Here is a 14,323-nt window from a genome sequence, read left to right as displayed (position 1 = left end):
AAACACAACGTTCATGTGTGTTCCGGTAATCGTGATACCCCGCGGTCTGTCGAGTTATTTAAAATTGGGTAATTTCAGTAGGACTAGGACAAAAACAATTATGAAAAGTTTATTTACGCTGATTATAACATTTTCTGTCGTCTCTCTCGAATGTGTTTTGGATTTCTTCAATTCGTCAATTGTATAATTTAATCCCAGAAATTTAGGTAAACATTGGAAAATATTCTCACAAGGTAACAGGAGTCTGGGGACAGCTCCACTGGTCTACAGTAAGCTAAATATAAAACAAAATAAGTTTTACATCAGTGACTATATGGAGTAATAGTTTTTTCTAATAAACAGAAATATGTCTACTTATGTTTGGGCACCACTGTAAAAGCAGTCCTAATGTATAACTCAAAGAATGATCATTTAAAAAAAGAAACAATTTCAAAAGTTAAAAACTTTTTTTGTCATTATTAATTGTACTGATTATTTCATGTTTTAACTGTTACAGATGGAATAATGTCAAAAAATCCTAATAATTAAAAGATAATAGAACAAGGCATCGTCATCATCATCATCATACATTGTGATGATAATAATGTGCTTGTTACTCACCACTAAATGCCCAGTGTTTGTGTGTGTGCTGCTGCTGTCAGAGTGGTTGGTGAATGGGGAGTTGGCCCAACTGTAAAGAGATTTATCTCCTTCTTCAGTGACACAGCAAGAAAAGAGCGGGATGAAAACCTCCAACAGACTAAAAATAACAAAATATATTCTTGACAGATTATTAACGTTACACCCTTTGTCTTGCCACAATGACAGATAGTAGCCTACTGGGAGAAAAACATAGTTATTGTAGCTTTGTGTATTAAAAGAAAATATGATTAAAAACATTGTTACTGTCTTTCCATGCATGACAAGAGAACACGTCCCTCTTATTTTAATGTCCTCACACTGTATGCCAGTGTGTTTTGGGGTGGATTTTAAACTCACACTCAATAGCCTACTTTGAAAACATTCATAACTTCCCCTCCCCCCTTTTAAAAAGCTTCCTCTTCAACTCTTGTCAAGGTCATGGTATCTTTATTTGTCTCCCTTGGGAGAAATTTGTGTTTGGATAAGGGCAAGTTGCTGCATGGACAATACAAAAACATAGACAAAACATCAAAACAAAAAACATCGCGGACAGTAAAAGAAAAATGCCTCTCAAGGGCTGCTTATGCCCTTTATTTAATGGCTTAGTGCTGCTTTTTATACACTTTGTAGGCTATTCCTTTATTTTCTTGTAGTTGTTTTTGATTGCATGCGTTAACGCCATTTAGACTACTTCAAGTATTTATTTTTATTTTTTTTTTTTTACAAATGCAGTGTGTTGTATTTAGTTTATTGAACAATATACTCATTTATATTTAAAAAAAACTACACTACCCAGTAGGTCTAGCGACAAATTATAGCATTGCCTTGTGGGTAAGCGGGAAGTAAACAGTGAACACGTTGAACATGGAGCATTCAGAGCAGAACCGAACCTCAGACAGTAAAAGAGTAAATAAGACGGATGTTTTACGGGACTTTCAAGTGTCTTTTTTTGCCATGAGTCGCCTGGTTTCATTTCCCTGGACCGTGAGTATGTCTACGTGCTAGCAAAGTATTTTAGCCCGCCTCCAAGCATCATTCAAAACGAATGTCACTCTACAAACACATTCAGAAATGTCTAATTCCATAGACGGTATAATCCGTCGATCCGTGTTTTCTTGCTCAGTGGTAAACATGCTCCCTGTCAGAATAAAACACAACATATATAAGTATTTCACAAATTAGCGGACTCTTTTGCAAAGTTTTGGGGAAAAAAGGTCGGATTTTAAACAACTAACTTCAACATTCTTCTGTTTAGACTGCAGTCCAGTTTGCAAAGAGACTGTGGACATAAGAGACCCAAGGTTGAATTCTAAAATCTGAAATAAGAGTGGCTTGAATAAAATGTTGTATTTGTCACATTATGTGTAGTGAAACGCAGGGTGGTATACTCGTAATGATGTCCTGAAAAAACGACGTGAATGATTAATAATAATTAGAATAAGTTTTAAAATAAAGTTGAAAAAATATAAATACATGTAATACAAGTATCAAAATCAATACTGTCTTTATTGATAATCTGTTAAATATATAAAGTAAATAGTGGAAGATTTATTTATTTTATAGAGTCAAAAGGCTGATTTTAAAAAGAGGAATTCTGAGAGACAGTCAAATTAGTGAGAAAAATGTATTAATTTGAATTTAGTTTTTCTTAATTCTGAAACTAACATTATAAAAATACACCATTTAAGGCTTCAAACCAGTTCATACTGTAGTTTCTAACTGATAATTTCTACTTTTCAGTTTTTAGAAAAAGATCTTGAAAGCAACAAATCATCAAACCTGATTTCAGACATCCTAAAACAGGTAAGTCAGCCTGCACACCCAACGTTCATAGTCTTCTAATCAGTTATCAATAAAATAAACAACAATGTGTCTTTTGTGTTTTTGACAGACGTGTCTTCACTCTTTGTGCCGGAAGTTTCCACCATCGTTTAGATACAGGAAGCTGTTCCTCTCTGAGCTCATCAGACGGGTGGGTGGTCTGTCAGTCTGTCTCGGAACAACATTTATATACAACGGTTACATTATTTCCTAATACTTTCTTAAATAATGTCTTTAAAGTTTCCAGGAAATAATGACATTTGGGACTAATTATAGGAATTCTGAGACTATTAGTTTAGTTGAAAAGCAGTTGTTGATTTCCAGAGAAACTTTCTTAAAAGAACTCAGTTGAATTAATAATTTTCAGTTATTTATGGCTTCAGCTAACGATTAATACTTTCATTATCAATCAATCTTCTAATTAAGTTCTCGATTAATCAATACATTCTTTTTTTCTGTTAAATGTACAAAACTCTCTGCCAGAAAGCAAATGCATGCAATTCCCAAAATGCCAAACTATTTCTTTAACGTTTGCTTATGTGCTAACGCTAGCATGTTGCCATGCAACTTTAGCATTAATTAATGGTGTTGAATGCTGAACTAGGATATAACTAGTGGGCAGCGGTTCTGGGTCTTTTGTTCTTCCAGATCTCAAAGCTTGCATAAAAAGTGTCCAGTTCATCTTGGAGAGATGCAGACATTATCCCAAGCACTGCTGGTTGTCCTTATGTAGTCTTGGATAGTTCATAGTCCAGCCCACGTGTTCTGGAGCCCTGGTAATCTATATCCATGACGTTCCACTTCCGGGATTACTCCGGTATTGACGGAAATTCCGCTGGATTTGACTCATTTGGGTCGGACATCCGTTCCCTGGGCCTTCCTTTGTGCTGGCATTTTAAACTCTGGTAGATTTCTGAAGACTATGGTGAACTGCTCCTCAGATCTCTGCAGGGTAAATCCAGACAGCTAGCTAGACTATCTGTCCAATCTGAGTTTTCTGTTGGAGATGGCAAGTCCCTTTGGGGTTGACTTTGGGCTTTCTCACTTTGTAAACTGATTACATGCACAAAAAAAGATATAGAACACAAAGGAAAGGGGGAAAAAGCCAAAAAGCATAATATGAGAACTTTTAAGTGGGTAAAATAATAGAACTGCAGTGAGTTCAGAAATCACTTTACTGTAATACAGCCTGTCAAACCAGGAAAAGACAACACTTGTGTCATATTACAATATCCCAAATCTAAGATATCATCTAGTCTCATATCACGATATAGATTTATATTGATATATTGCCCAGCCCTACACAAACATGACGTAGTTCCTCTTGTGTGATCTGTCCCCAGGAGGAGGCGGCAGGCTGCGATCCTCTTGACGAGCTGTACGACATTCTGGCTGAAGTGGTGGGAGCCGAAGACACGACCGAGTGCTACAAGAGCTACTTACTGGTACCAAACTCATCATTCACTGGATTACAGCCAGGAAATCAACACAGAGGTGTATTTCCTCATACAGGGGGACTTTCGTCAGTCTTTCTTAAAGCTGTATCATGATACTGAGCTTTTCTAAAAGACAAATGACTATCAACAGGACATCACTGGTTCACTTCCAACCCGGGGATCCAAAATGTCGACAAGACAAGACATGGATGCCATCCCTCCTGACTGACTTTAACATCTGGTTGTTTTGTCCTGCAGCCCAGCGGTGATGCTGTCAGCCTGCTGGAAAACATAGCTTTGATCTCAGAGGGGACCACCGGCCTGGTGACCTGGGAGGCCGCTCTCTACCTGGCAGAGTGGGCTCTGGATCACCGGCAGGCCTTCACTGGCAGGTACCCCTAAAACCACCACCAGAACAACTTCAGCTAAGAAAGAAAGAAATGATTGTATTTAATAAAAATAAAAAAAAAAAAAAAAGACCCAATTTCTTCATTGCTAATTTTTATGACTGAATCCCTCAACTCTTTGTTAATGTCCCTCTCCTCTTCTCCGGTCTGCAGGACCATTCTGGAGCTGGGCAGCGGTGTTGGGTTGACCGGCATCACCATCTGTCGCTCCTGCAGCCCCAACAGATACGTCTTCAGCGACTGTCACCCCAGAGTCCTGCAGAAACTGCGAGACAACGTCCGGCTCAACGGTCTGAGCGAGCGTAGCGTGGAGGAGATGGACTGGACGACAGCGACAGAGGAACACATCAGACAGATCGGGGCTGACACGGTCGTTGCTGCAGGTCAGCAGATCAGTCTTGTAAAGTAAACTCCACAGAGAACAACCCGTACAGTCAGTCTAGTCTATATCCACGACGTTCCACTTCCGGGGTTGTTCAGGTGCTGCCGGAAATTCCGCCGGATGTCACTCTTTTTAGGCCGGATGTCCCATCACCTTCCCCTTTCTTTGTGTTGGCGTTCTAAACTCTGGTGGATTTCTGAGGACTACGGTGAACTGCTCCTCAGATCTCTGCAGGGTAAATCCAGACAGCTAGCTAGACTATCTGTCCAATCTGAGGTTTCTGTTGCACGACTAAAACAACTTTTGAACGTACACATGTTCCACCAAAAAAAGTTCCTTCCCGAGGCTATTTTGCAGAGGCACCGTCGTGTGTGGGATTGGTTTAAAGAAATGCCAATAAACCAGAGCACGTTTTTCTCCCCGTCTCGGAATGCTGCGTGTGGACTAGCCAGACCTTCCTTCAGCAGCGCAGTGGAGGAAGGTCTGGCAACGCAAGACTACATTGTCATGCATGCATGATGCAGATGTTTCTTCCCTGTGGTGCAGATGTGGTGTATGACCCAGATGTTGCAGAGAGTCTGGTGAAGCTGCTGTCCAAGATCCTGAGGTGTTCGTCTCCTGAAGTCTTCATCTGCTCCACCATAAGAAACCAGGAGACGTACGGCGGCTTTAAGCAGCAGCTCGGTAAGAGATTTCTGAAGATCTGTCGGAGTAAAGTCGGTCTTAGTTCTGCTCTTAAAAGGGAAGCCGAACCTGCCGGTCTTTATGGATGAGGCTGCTGTGGTTTTATTTCTACTTATCGACACGTCTGGGATGCCGTTACCTGTTAACTGACTGAATGTTTCCTTTTGACAGAAAAAGCAGGAATCAGCCATCGTGTGATGACAGGAGCCGTCAGCCACGTGTTTCCTTACAACAGAGTCTCTGCTATAGAAATGATTAAACTGTACAGGTGACAACTCTAGCACAATAAAGATTTTATTTACAAATGTACATCGTATCAAAGTGTCCTTTTTTATACATTCAAGTTCTCTGGAGGAGGAAGAAAGCGCTGGAATGAAACGTTTTTTTACTTAACAGGTGGAGAGTTTCTCACCTGGGCGTTAGTCAAATTATCCAAAGAATCCTCAACCTTCATGTTACAAGACATTAAAACAAAAGATGCACCTACCGTCTTTCATCCCAAATATTCTAACACGACTACTCTGCAGTTCATCCCCGTTAACACATTTTGGTCATTAAAGTCCCACTCTGGTGTCCCATCAGTGATATTTTTTCCCCTACTATGGCCATGCCAAGACCCGCCCTTCAATAGCTACTATTGGCCAGGCGTCCATGCTTACGCAAGGCAACGTAACCTGATTTGTACAGGTCCTATCCCCTGACCAATCGGCTATCCTAACCTTAACCACTCGAGGTGAAATGCCTAACCCCCAACTGATCAAGCTGCTTTGTAGGGCTGGTCTTGGCGTGGCCATAGTGGGATTCGTAATTTTGCATCCCATCAGGGAGCAGAGATCAGAGGCAGGACGTTGTGGTCCCAGTTGTCGTCCCAGCGCTGCCCTCTGCTGGCGCGGAGGTTCCTCCTGAACACTCCCAGTCTGCCGCCTGAACCGGGAAACTCTGACAGGAGAGACTGGAAACACACAAAGACAAATCAACATCATTTAAATGAAGCTCAAGCAATGAAAGAAGAAGAAGAAAAAAAAAAAAAAAGTGCTACAGTTGCTTGGGCCCAGTATATACTCTGTTGTATACCTCTGTTGAAAACCCTGAATTAAATCCTAGCCAGAAGGGAAGCGCTGCGTCTTTGAGTGAACAATTACTGAATGCTCTTTGTCGTTCCTTAACAAGAGCCAGCAGTTCATGTTCGTGGGTGTGTATTTTGGGGTTTCGCAGGTATTCCCCTTACCTTGAGCTGCTCTGCGAGCTCCCGAGAGTCTCTGAAGATCAGTCCGTTCTCCCCGTGCTTCACCAGCTCGTGTAAACTGAGGGAAAAAAAAAAAGACAAGAAACTGCCCCGTTTAGCTTGGAAACACATTTCAGTATTCAGTAGCAACTTAACAGGTTGTCTGAGCCGTTGAGCTTATTTTTGAATTCCTAGGATTCAAATCTTTCATAAATCATCTGCTAAAAATGCAGCAATGTGAATGTCAACAACTCAATTCTACCGGCTATAACCGTATGATAACTGACTTCAGAAATCTGAGCCGGAGGACACATCTTCTCAGTACAACAAATGGACTCTCCTGAATTAACACAAAAACAAAGGCCTAAAAGTCTAGAGCTCTGTAAGCGTCTTTTCCAGACTGCAGTATTCATCGTGCTCATGCTCTGTGTTTTTCTATATAAAATCTAAAAACAGCCTTGATGGAGCTCACCAGTTGAAGTGGATGGCGCAGACGGGCAGGCAGCAGCCGAACATGTCCACCACCTTCATGGGGAGATCCAGACCGCTGGAGGACTTGTGGAGACAAACGCCCAGATCTGCTGAACCTGGCGACACAAACACACACACACAACACACAACCATATAATAACATGTTTAACTGTGCTCTTTCCAGTGTAAACATCTTGTAGCGTTCACCGCCAGCTTTAAAGGTTTTTTTTTCTTCTTTTTAGCTTATCGCAAGGCACATACACAAATTATTGACTGGGTAAATACACATGAACGCCCGCTCAAGTTGGAACGTCGTACTTCCCAATGTTCCAACGACGTTCCCTCAGACAGCGCAGACTTTGGTCGTGTCAGATTGCTGTGACATGAGCCTGACATGTCAAATTGCCTCCATATTTACGGAAAGAGATGCAGGTCTGAGAGGGGTTAAAAGCACCCACAGGGAGTACAGTCCCTAGTGTTTATCAATTCTTACCTAACAAGACCGGATAGTCTTCTGCCTCCAGCCAGGGAGTGCAGATCTTCACATGCTCCAAATGCAGAGAGTCAATCAACTTCCTGTAGTGTTCCTTCTGGGGACCTTTACCTGCGCGCACACACACACAACACACACGTAAACTAAAACTTTATTGAAATGAGACGTGGACAAACAGTGAGGCAGCAGAGGGTTACCTGTGATCACACAGACTAAAGACGGTAAGGAAGCTCCTCCTTCAATGAAACCTTCGTACTCTGTTGAGAACAAACAGGAGACAAGTCAGTGGTGGGAAGTAACATGTACTCAAGTACAAATTTGGAGGTACTTTACTTGAGTATTTCCATTTTATGCTACTGTATACTTCTACTCCACTACGTACATCTCAGAGGGAAACGGTACTTTTTACTCCACTACATTTATTTAAAAACTTAAGTTACTTTCCAGATTCAGATTACTGATACAACATATATAAAACTAGGAAATAGTTATGTATTTGTATATAGGTTAAACTACCCAGCAGTATATAAAGTTATTAAAATGAGCTCCAGCTTTACCAGCTGTAACATTCAAGTGATGTACACATTAATGCAATTCATATCAAATAAGCCAGTAATATAATATATATTATTCTGAAATGGATCATTCTATAAGGAGCATAAGGAGTACTTTTTACTTGTTACTTTAAGTATATTTTGATGCTAATACTTTTACAGAAGTAATATTCTGAATGCTGGACTTTTACTTCGAACTGTATTTCTGCAATGTGGTAGAAGCACCCTAGTGGCAGCAAATTTATTTTGCAGCCAGGGGGGTCTAGGCACTTTCCGCTGGCTTGCGAGCTGGAAAAACCAAACTCTGGTCAGGCCAATCACATCGTGTATAGAGTCGGTGGGCGGGGCTTATGACTGCTGCTGCTGCTGGGAACAGCGGTCTTCTGGAAGACTTGGAATTAAGGTTTTCTTTGAGAAAAGAACGGCACTGAAGTCATTCTTAAAAAAGGAAGATGTGTTCGGAGTTCTGCCGACCTGATACAGCAAAATTTTAATTTATCAAGTAGCTTCGCTAACTTCTTCGTTGCTCTGCCTTGTAGCGCTATCCTATTACGTGCCGAGGGAATTTGAAAGACAACCGCTTGTCCCGCCCCTCGGATTGAGCCCTGTCAAAGTTCCCAGACCCAACATCTTGATGTGGGTCTGGCTTGTCAGGCTAGCAATGTGGTATTGTTAAATATTTTTTTTAAAGATGATTTTTTGGGGCTTTTCTGCCTTTATTTTGACAGGACAGCTAGGTGAGAAAGGGGGAACCCATTCACAGTCCAGAAGTGAAACTGTCCTACCTTCAAGAGCCGTCAGCAGGACGGAGAAGTCTTCATCCTCTGTGGAGAGAAGGGACATTTGTTTGATTAGAAACATACCGACAGTGACACATTCAAATTTAAATAATTTTCATTATTAATTCATCAAATCAGAAAAATATCAGAAAAAAGTGAAGTGGTTTATTTCACACAGCGCAGAACCAAACCTCGTTTGGTTCAGTTCTAATAAACACTTTCTGATACACGACCACAGCATCACTTCTTCATTGTCCGTTTTTCTGCATCATTTCTAAAAATGAATCCACGCCATAAGAGAATCAGTGGTATCATTCTCTTATCTACTGTAAAAAAATAACTTTTGTTATATGGAAAAATAAATACCAAACTGAAAAATTTTCATCACGACAATCGATTTGTAGCTCATCTAAAGGATACACGATATGCATGTTGAGTCAGTATGTCCTCTTTGTGGTGGAATTTCCAGAAACACCATGTTGTGGTGTGATGAGACTAAAGGAAAGGCTCAGACAACACCAGAGGCCTGTACTACGAAGCAAGACTTGGCATTTTTTATTTGCTCTCACGATGGCTTCCCACTGCCAGGGTTGCTACTAAAATAGTAGGCTAAAGCAACGACAGTTTATGGAAAGCACAAGTGTAATTATGGTCAGATCTGGGTCCTGACTGATGGGGAAGTGATATTGATAAGCGTTGGGATTTACGCATCTACAGCGTCGGCTTTTTTTTTTTTGCCAGCTTTCCTTCTGTTTTAGGAAGCAGCGACTGTATTGTGTTTTGCCTGCAAAACCGTGTCTGTGTTCTTCATATTTATGTAGAGTTATAGTTTGCCCTACTTATGTAAAATATGCGGCTCTGGTAGATGTTTGCGATTGGTCGTGCTGTGCAAAAACTGCCTCTTTTATGTGAACGCACGCGCCGCTGGATTGGGAAACCCTGGGTTGATTGAACTAGTTGATAACCACCGTCCTGACACAGCTTATGCAGGACCACGGTTGTTACGTTAGGTGAAGCCGGGTAACTGAAATAAATCCAGGGCGTGTTGATCCTGCTTCGTAGTACAGTCCTCAGGTCATTCATAGGTCGCAGAGAATACTCAGCCAGTCTCTAATAACCAAACCTGGTCATGTATAATTAGGTTTGTCTCTCTACAGATTCAAGGAGTGTTAACAGCTGTAAGATAAGGGGATGTTTTGTTTCACGACTGTCTCCTTTTGGAGGTCGGTGTGCCTGCCACACTTCAGCATACTTCCCAGAGAGAGAGGCTGAACTAGGCTTCAACATATTTAGGCACCTGCAATATCTTTGTTTACCTTAAAAGGTTCAGCTAAATGTTAACGCCTCCAGCATGAGTTTAAATACACCTTCAGGAAGACTGGTACTTCAGAGAACTGGGATGCAACTGGGTACCGCCTGCTTAATTCTCTCCTCAATTTGAGTGTTCATTAAAAGGCTCCTGTGTAATTCGTCAACATCTCTAGAATCTTCTTCACATATGTGAAATGAGTTGTCCTGCTCCTGAGCTTTTCCATAACACTCTGAAAGCCTCCTCCTCTCACCTGTCCAGCTGGTGCTGCTGAGCAGCAGCGCCGGTCGCTCCGTCCTCAACGTCACAGTGTCTCCAGCGAGGTCACAAACTGAGAAAACTGTCTTCTCCACCTCCACCTCCTCAGACCTGAAAGACACACAGCAGGCGAGTCATGGCAGTGTGTGCTCTTCAGGGTAAACCAGTGTGGTGCAGCTACACCAGGGTCTTATACTGTATGTTCCTGTCTTTGGAAACTTTGAGATCTGGACTGAAGTTTGAAATAAACCTCTCTGGCTTGAAACAAAGCATTTGTTGTTGATAACATAAACTAGATTAACATAAATCCAGCAGAGCGGAAGATACACAAAGAGAGAAAATGTCTACAAATTCGTATATAATGTTTAGTGGACAAAATGCCTCGATGGTAGGGCTGTGCAGTTAATCGAAATGTAATCGGGATTAGGATTTCGGCTCCCAATGATCACAAAAACAGACTAATCAATTATTTAGCTAATTACGTTTTGCAAGTAAACTGAAAAAATAAAGTTTAAATAGGAAAAGTATTACGGCAAATTTCACAGTTGTATGTGTTTTTTTAACAGTTGATTTATTTAACTTTTTCCACTGTTTTTTAAGTTAATAATTGCAACATATTTCCAGAAGTCAACGAGTAATCGTGTTAAATTATCGTGATTCTAATACTGATCGAAATAATCGTGATTATATATTTTTTCCATAATCGAGCAGCCCTACTCGGTGGCACTTTTAGAAACAGACGTGAAATGTTCCTGTAGGGTTTCTCACTCTTTGCTCTGGAACTGAGGATACGCCTTGGCCAGTCTCATGAAGAGCTCGTGCTGCAGCTTCAGTGGAGTCTCTCTGAAGATGGAGGCAGGTCTGTCGTACAGAGTCGTCGCCCTGCAAACAGTCAAAACGGCCACTTTTCACTTCCCTTCATACAGTTAAAATAATTGGGCTGAAAAGGCATAGCAGCTCATGTTTAAATCTAACCGCCATGAAATTAACTGTGTCCCCAGATGGGACAAACTTTTAGCTCCATTACTGGTGAGACTCAAAGCTAAAAAGTCGGAACTTTTCATCAGGGACATTGTGCGTCACCATAGTTTTTCTATTTAGTTTAGCACTTAAAGAAGGACCATGGATCCTCAGTAAATATCCCTGGGTTGTTTCTTTAAATCATCACTTTCACACTTTCAGTAAAGTTGTGAAGAACATAACAGCCTCTACAGGCTGCTAGTGAGCCTTCAGAACTTTATTTTGTTATATTTATAACCTGATAAGTGCAAATCAAATCATACTTGATGCCCCAGTTGTTCTGCAAGTCGACCTTCATTGCATTGGTAACACAAAGGTTGTGAGTGGCCAGAGGGCCGAAGAAGTGTTCATACCTGGAGGAAGAAGAAGAAGAAGAAGAAAATTCACTGTCAAAGTATTTTGTGACTTGTTGGGCCATATTAACACGTTAGACACCCAGAAATGATTTAACATATAAAAGTTCAAGAATATGTTTTCTTGTAGACTGAGCAACACAAGGACCACGGCACCACACATCTATAATTCATCTCAAGAAAATGAATTTGTGATCTCAAGATAACAGCCCAGAAACCGCAGACTGGCTTCTGTAAACCCTAGTCCCTAGTAATTATTATTAATCTATCTAAAAACTAAACAGTAAAGTGCCAACATCCGCCTCCCAGTACTCACCACTTTGCCAGTCGGACCAGCGGGTGTGTCTGGCCGTGGCTCAGAGCCATGATGGTGTAGCCGTAGTTGTGCCAGTCGATGACGAATCTGCTGCCGCGAAGGACGCACACAAGCCAGGCCACCGCAATGCTGGGCAGGCCCGGGGGATTCTGGGATACAAACACAGTCCTTATCAGAGGCAGAGTTACAGTCACTTAATAAAAGTATTACGTTAGAGGTTACTTATTGGTTATATGCACTATAATTAATCTGAGGTGGATTTGTAGTTAATTAGGACAAAATATAAAATCTGAATTTAATAAAAATACTGGTATATCCTAACCAGTATTTACTACTCACAATTTGGATCATTCATTTCTTTATTTATAAAAGGCTGGTTAATTTTCAAATGCAGTCCATCCATCTATAGATGCAAACTGAACATATACCTGCATCAGTATATGAGACTGGGTTTCCATCTTCAGCAGCACATGCAGGAGCTGCAGACACTGAAGGATCACCTTCGTCACATACGTGAGGATTTTTGGCCCCACTGGAAAAGAAGAAGCAACAAAGCCCTTTGTGAAAACGACTTAATCCCTTTTCATCACTCATGGAAAAATCCCCAACACAGTGAGAGTAATACCGTGTTTCCAGTTACCTCGAACACCTTTCACTTCTATTATGGGCACTATCCTTATTTTCTCCTCTCTCAGCACGTCTTGATGAGGTTTGGTATCTAAAATGAGAAAAGAATACATGACTTTTACAGCTCAACTGATGCAGGATTTTTGTAGACTTCTGCATTAATGATCTATTTTATTATTTATGCGCTGCTCAGCTCGAGGAGTGAGAAATTTAAAGTACTGATGCAGCTAGTGCCCGATTATTCGGCAAGTGTCCAACCGTACAAACGTTTGACATACTTGTACTAAACTTGAGTATTTCCATATATTTTTTTTACACTGTAAACAATGACGCTTATTGATGAACAGCATGATGTAACGTTTGTTAGGGAATTAGATGAATGTATAAATGACAGTATGAAACTTAATTCTTACCTAAAAACCCGACAAAGGTAACGTTATATCCGTGCTTGCTGAGGGACAGAGCGTGATACTGCATCCGAGGGCTGCGACCGATATCCCCCAACACAAGCACACACACCCGCCGGTCTGTACCGCCGTTCCGCCGCCTCAAACTCCACAACCACAGCGACACCAGTACGGTAACAACCGTCAGAGAGACAACCGAGCACGTTACACTTGAACCTGCGGTATAAAACGCAATTAAAAGCGCCGCAATGAGCGCAAACACAGCCAGAGAAGCCGGGCAGGTGCAGCGGGTCGCCATGTTTGTTGTGACTTGTGATGACGTGGCTCACCGGAGGAGGACAAGATCCGATTTAAAGGGAGCGCAGACTTTATGATGCGTTCAAGAAAAAATGTGTTCATCACACAACAATGTCTTAAATAATTGATAGATTGTATTCCCTTTTGTAAAGGCTTTTACTGAGACTGTGATGTGTATATTGTATTTTGGTTGTATTTTGTAGGTCAAGCACTGAACAAAGCATTTTACTGCACAATGTAAAGATATGTTATATATGATCAAACTTGAAACTTTAAGACTTGACTGTCACTTATTTTTTATGAAAATGTTCTATCTGCCTTTATTATTTCATGAATTTATCCTAAATACATTTTTGTTTTACATGGAAACATGTTTTGTTCGTTTTTTGATCACAGCAGGAATGATAAGGACTAATTCTACCTGGTAAATCAAATGTTGTATTGATAAATGTATTTCAGAGTAAACCTTTTTCCTTGCTCTTTTTAATGAAATAAAAAAAACTAAATCTCTATTATGTTTAATTACAATGTGAACAGAAAAGCTGTTTTTTTTTTACTTACTTACACTCTTTACTTAAAACCAGACATAGAAGTGTATGCAACCTGTCTTGGAAATTTAGTTGCAGCCCTCTAACTTTCATTATTTCAAAAAATGTAGAACTGTTGAACTTCCTGTCTTTCCTGTCATATCTCTGTTAACTTGCATGATTTTGGACTTCTACTGTGACAATAGCCTTTCTTTAAAGATGAAAAAAGTATTATTACAACTGGATGTCCCCCTCATACAAAACCTGCAGCACTGCATATTGGAAATCTGCAGGAAACACATAGGCCTATCTAATATGATAACAACAGATTTTAGT

General features: G+C 40.8%; 2 protein-coding genes across 3 annotated transcripts; one reads left to right on the top strand and one right to left on the bottom strand.

Moving 5' to 3' along the window:
* Positions 1-1,439: 1,439 nt before the first annotated feature.
* On the top strand, positions 1,440-5,660 carry eef2kmt (eukaryotic elongation factor 2 lysine methyltransferase). Its single transcript, XM_039823642.1, has 8 exons — positions 1,440-1,605; positions 2,362-2,424; positions 2,513-2,593; positions 3,786-3,887; positions 4,137-4,270; positions 4,439-4,668; positions 5,214-5,351; positions 5,523-5,660. Exons 1-8 carry the CDS (start codon positions 1,486-1,488, stop codon positions 5,621-5,623), a joined length of 969 nt encoding a protein of 322 aa, XP_039679576.1. The 5' UTR covers positions 1,440-1,485; the 3' UTR covers positions 5,624-5,660.
* alg1 (ALG1 chitobiosyldiphosphodolichol beta-mannosyltransferase) lies at positions 5,625-13,495 on the bottom strand. Of its 2 annotated transcripts, none has more exons than XM_039823639.1 (13): positions 13,170-13,495; positions 12,755-12,847; positions 12,558-12,661; positions 12,130-12,278; positions 11,724-11,813; positions 11,209-11,322; positions 10,436-10,551; positions 8,880-8,918; positions 7,738-7,797; positions 7,541-7,651; positions 7,049-7,163; positions 6,580-6,655; positions 5,625-6,303 (listed from the first exon to the last, which is right to left on the bottom strand). In XM_039823639.1, the coding sequence occupies exons 1-13, from the start codon at positions 13,459-13,461 to the stop codon at positions 6,172-6,174; spliced, it is 1,491 nt and encodes a 496-aa protein (XP_039679573.1). In that variant the 5' UTR covers positions 13,462-13,495; the 3' UTR covers positions 5,625-6,171. The 2 variants fall into 2 exon arrangements, with proteins under 2 accessions (XP_039679573.1, XP_039679574.1); XM_039823640.1 differs by having other exon boundaries at positions 12,770-12,847.
* Between the last annotated feature and the right edge of the window lie 828 nt (positions 13,496-14,323).

The sequence above is a fragment of the Perca fluviatilis genome, chromosome 15 (assembly GCF_010015445.1).
Source record: "Perca fluviatilis chromosome 15, GENO_Pfluv_1.0, whole genome shotgun sequence".
In the NCBI taxonomy this organism is placed as follows: domain Eukaryota; kingdom Metazoa; phylum Chordata; class Actinopteri; order Perciformes; family Percidae; genus Perca; species Perca fluviatilis.
This window is presented reverse-complemented; position numbering and strand designations above follow the sequence as displayed.

What these genes read in the sequence shown, in the direction of transcription:
- alg1 (XM_039823639.1), bottom strand. Translation starts at nt 13,461, where the DNA reads ATGGCGACCCGCTGCACCTGCCCGGCTTCTCTGGCTGTGTTTGCGCTC. An exon ending in TACCTTTGTCGGGTTTTTAG is followed by an intron (nt 12,848 to 13,169) that starts GTAAGAATTAAG and finishes TTCTCATTTTAG; the next exon opens with ATACCAAACCTCATCAAGAC. An exon ending in CCTCAGTTCCAGAGCAAAGA is followed by an intron (nt 10,552 to 11,208) that starts GTGAGAAACCCT and finishes TGTGTCTTTCAG; the next exon opens with GTCTGAGGAGGTGGAGGTGG.
- eef2kmt (XM_039823642.1), top strand. Translation starts at nt 1,486, where the DNA reads ATGGAGCATTCAGAGCAGAACCGAACCTCAGACAGTAAAAGAGTAAAT. An exon ending in TTTCAGACATCCTAAAACAG is followed by an intron (nt 2,425 to 2,512) that starts GTAAGTCAGCCT and finishes TGTTTTTGACAG; the next exon opens with ACGTGTCTTCACTCTTTGTG. An exon ending in GCTACAAGAGCTACTTACTG is followed by an intron (nt 3,888 to 4,136) that starts GTACCAAACTCA and finishes TTTGTCCTGCAG; the next exon opens with CCCAGCGGTGATGCTGTCAG.